Genomic DNA, 2,425 nt, shown 5'->3' with positions numbered 1-2,425 from the left:
TTTGTGTATAACACCCAGTAGTAAAGATTTTTCTAAGTTAAATGTTATCTAATCACTATGGGGATAAGTTTGTCTTGATTTCCATAGCTCTATGCTGAGTGCACTATTCCTTTTTTTTCTTTTTAAGATTTTTTATTTATTTGTCAGACAGAGAGAGCACAAGCAGGGGGAGCAGCAGAGGGAGAGGGAGAAGCAGGCTCCTCACTGGGCAAGGAGCCCGATGCAGGACTCGATCCCAGGACCCTGGGATCATGACCTGAGCCGAAGGCAGACGCTTAATGACTGAGCCACCCAGGTGTCCCCTGAGTGCACTATTCCTTGACATACAGATATACTAAATATCATACATTCTTTCCTACTGTCGTTTGACTCCCCAAACAGAGTCATACTTGCTATCTTCAGTTGTGACCATGGCCAACTTGACCTCCATGAATGGATTCCTCCTCATGGGGTTTTCTGATAACCATGAGCTTCAGATTTTACTTGCATTGCTGTTTTTGGTGACATACCTGTTGGCCTTGACAGGCAACCTCCTCATTATCTCTGTAACCGGCTTGGACCATCCCCTCCAGTCCCCTATGTATTATTTCTTGAAGCACCTCTCTCTTCTGGACCTCTGCTTCATCTCTGTCACAGTTCCCCAGTCCATCACAAATTCACTTATGAACAATGGTTACATACCCTGTGGCCAGTGCATTCTTCAGGTGTTCTTCTTCATAGTTCTGGCCTCATCTGGAGTTGCCATCCTCACAGTGATGTCTTATGACCGGTATGTCACCATCTGTCGGCCCCTGCAGTATGAGACCATTATGAACAACTATGCTTGTAGGCATGCAGTGACAGCTGTGTGGCTTGCTGGGGGCCTCTCTGGGCTCATGCATAAAGCTGTGAACTTCTCCATACCTCTCTGTGGAGAGAGAGTCATTCACCAATTCTTCTGTGATATTCCTCAGCGCTGAAACTAGCTTGTTCTCATGAATTCATCAATGAGATTGCAGTGGCTGCCTTCACAACCTCAGCAGCATTCATCTGCTTGGTCTCCATTGTGCTCTCCTATGTTCACATCTTCTCTACTGTGCTGAAGATCCCATCAGCCGAGGGCCAGACCAAAGTCTTCACCACCTGCTTACCACACCTGTTTGTAGTCACCTTCTTCCTCTCCACTGCAGGCTTTGAGTTTCTGCACCCCCCTTCCAACTCCCAATCAGCTATGGATCTCATGTTCTCCATATTCTATATGGTGATACCACCAACACTCAATCCAGCTATCTACAGTTTACGGAATGAAGCCATGAAGGCAGCTCTGAGGAAGGTGCTATCAAAAGGAGAATTTGCCCAGAGAAAGATGTATTTAAAAGCCATTTTTAAATTCTAAAGAACCATAAAAATAAAAGGTACTGTCATTACATTCATCTTGTAAGAGGGTAGGTCTGATTTCCTCCCAGAACTCCCTTCCAACCTATCTATTCTTCTCAAACCTGATTCATCAAAATTTAAGATATTATGCTTCTAAGGATAGTGACTTTACTTCCTCCAATTAAAGTGTTATTTTAAGGCATCTTTTAGGATTTTTGTGTGTGTGCGTGAGAAAAGGTAATGAGTTTAGGTTTTGGCCAGTATAATTTAAAGTTGATTTTTAACAAAGAGTTTCCAGACTGTGGTCAGGCAGGCTGACTGTGACTATGAGAGCACATTCCTAGTATGTATGTATGCTTTCCATTGGGCCTCCAAGTTTCTTACCTATATATATATTTTTTAATTTTATTATGTTATGTTAGTCACCATACAATACATCATTGGTTTTTGATGTGGTGATCCACGATCCACTGTTTTCGTATAACACCCAGTGCTCCATGCAGTACGTGCCCTCCTTAATACCCATCACAGGGCTAACCAATCCCCCTCCCTCCCCTCTAAAACCCTCTTTGTTTCTCAGAGTCCATAGTCTCTCATGGTTCGTCTCCCCCTCAGATTTTCCCCCTTTCATTTTTCCCTTCCTTCTTCTAATGTCCTCCATGTTACTCCTTATGTTCCACAAATAAGTGAAACCATATGATAATTGACATTCTGTGCTTGACTTATTTCACTTAGCATAATCTCCTCCAGTCCCATCCATGTTGATGTAAAAGTTGGATATTCATCTTTTCTGATGGCTGAGTAATATTCCATTATATATATGGACCACATCTTCTTTATCCATTCATCTGTTGAAGGGCATCTCGGCTCTTTCCACAGTCTGGCTATTACAGACATTGCTGCTATGAACATTGGGGTGCATATGGCCCTTCTTTTCACTACATTTGTGTCTTTGGGGTAAATACCCAGGAGTGGAATTGCTGGGTCATAGGGTAGCTCTATTTTTAAATTTTTGAGGAACTTCCACCCTGTTTTCCAAAGTGGCTGTACCAACTTGCATTCCCACCAA

The 2,425-nt window shown here is 42.9% G+C and overlaps 1 protein-coding gene across 1 annotated transcript; it reads left to right on the top strand.

Annotated features, from left to right (window-relative positions):
- Positions 1 to 395: 395 nt before the first annotated feature.
- LOC118009828 (olfactory receptor 14J1-like) lies at positions 396 to 1,375 on the top strand. The gene is given in 2 exon segments (XM_035003850.1): positions 396 to 951; positions 954 to 1,375. Coding segments are annotated over 2 exon segments (963 nt in total). The 5' UTR covers positions 396 to 410.
- The last annotated feature ends 1,050 nt before the right edge of the window (positions 1,376 to 2,425 follow it).

The sequence above is a fragment of the Mirounga leonina genome, unplaced genomic scaffold (genome assembly GCF_011800145.1).
Source record: "Mirounga leonina isolate KUSES-001 unplaced genomic scaffold, KU_Mleo_1.0 Mir_128, whole genome shotgun sequence".
In the NCBI taxonomy this organism is placed as follows: domain Eukaryota; kingdom Metazoa; phylum Chordata; class Mammalia; order Carnivora; family Phocidae; genus Mirounga; species Mirounga leonina.
The sequence above is the reverse complement of the archived record's forward strand: the minus strand, read 5'-3'. Positions and strand labels throughout refer to the sequence as shown.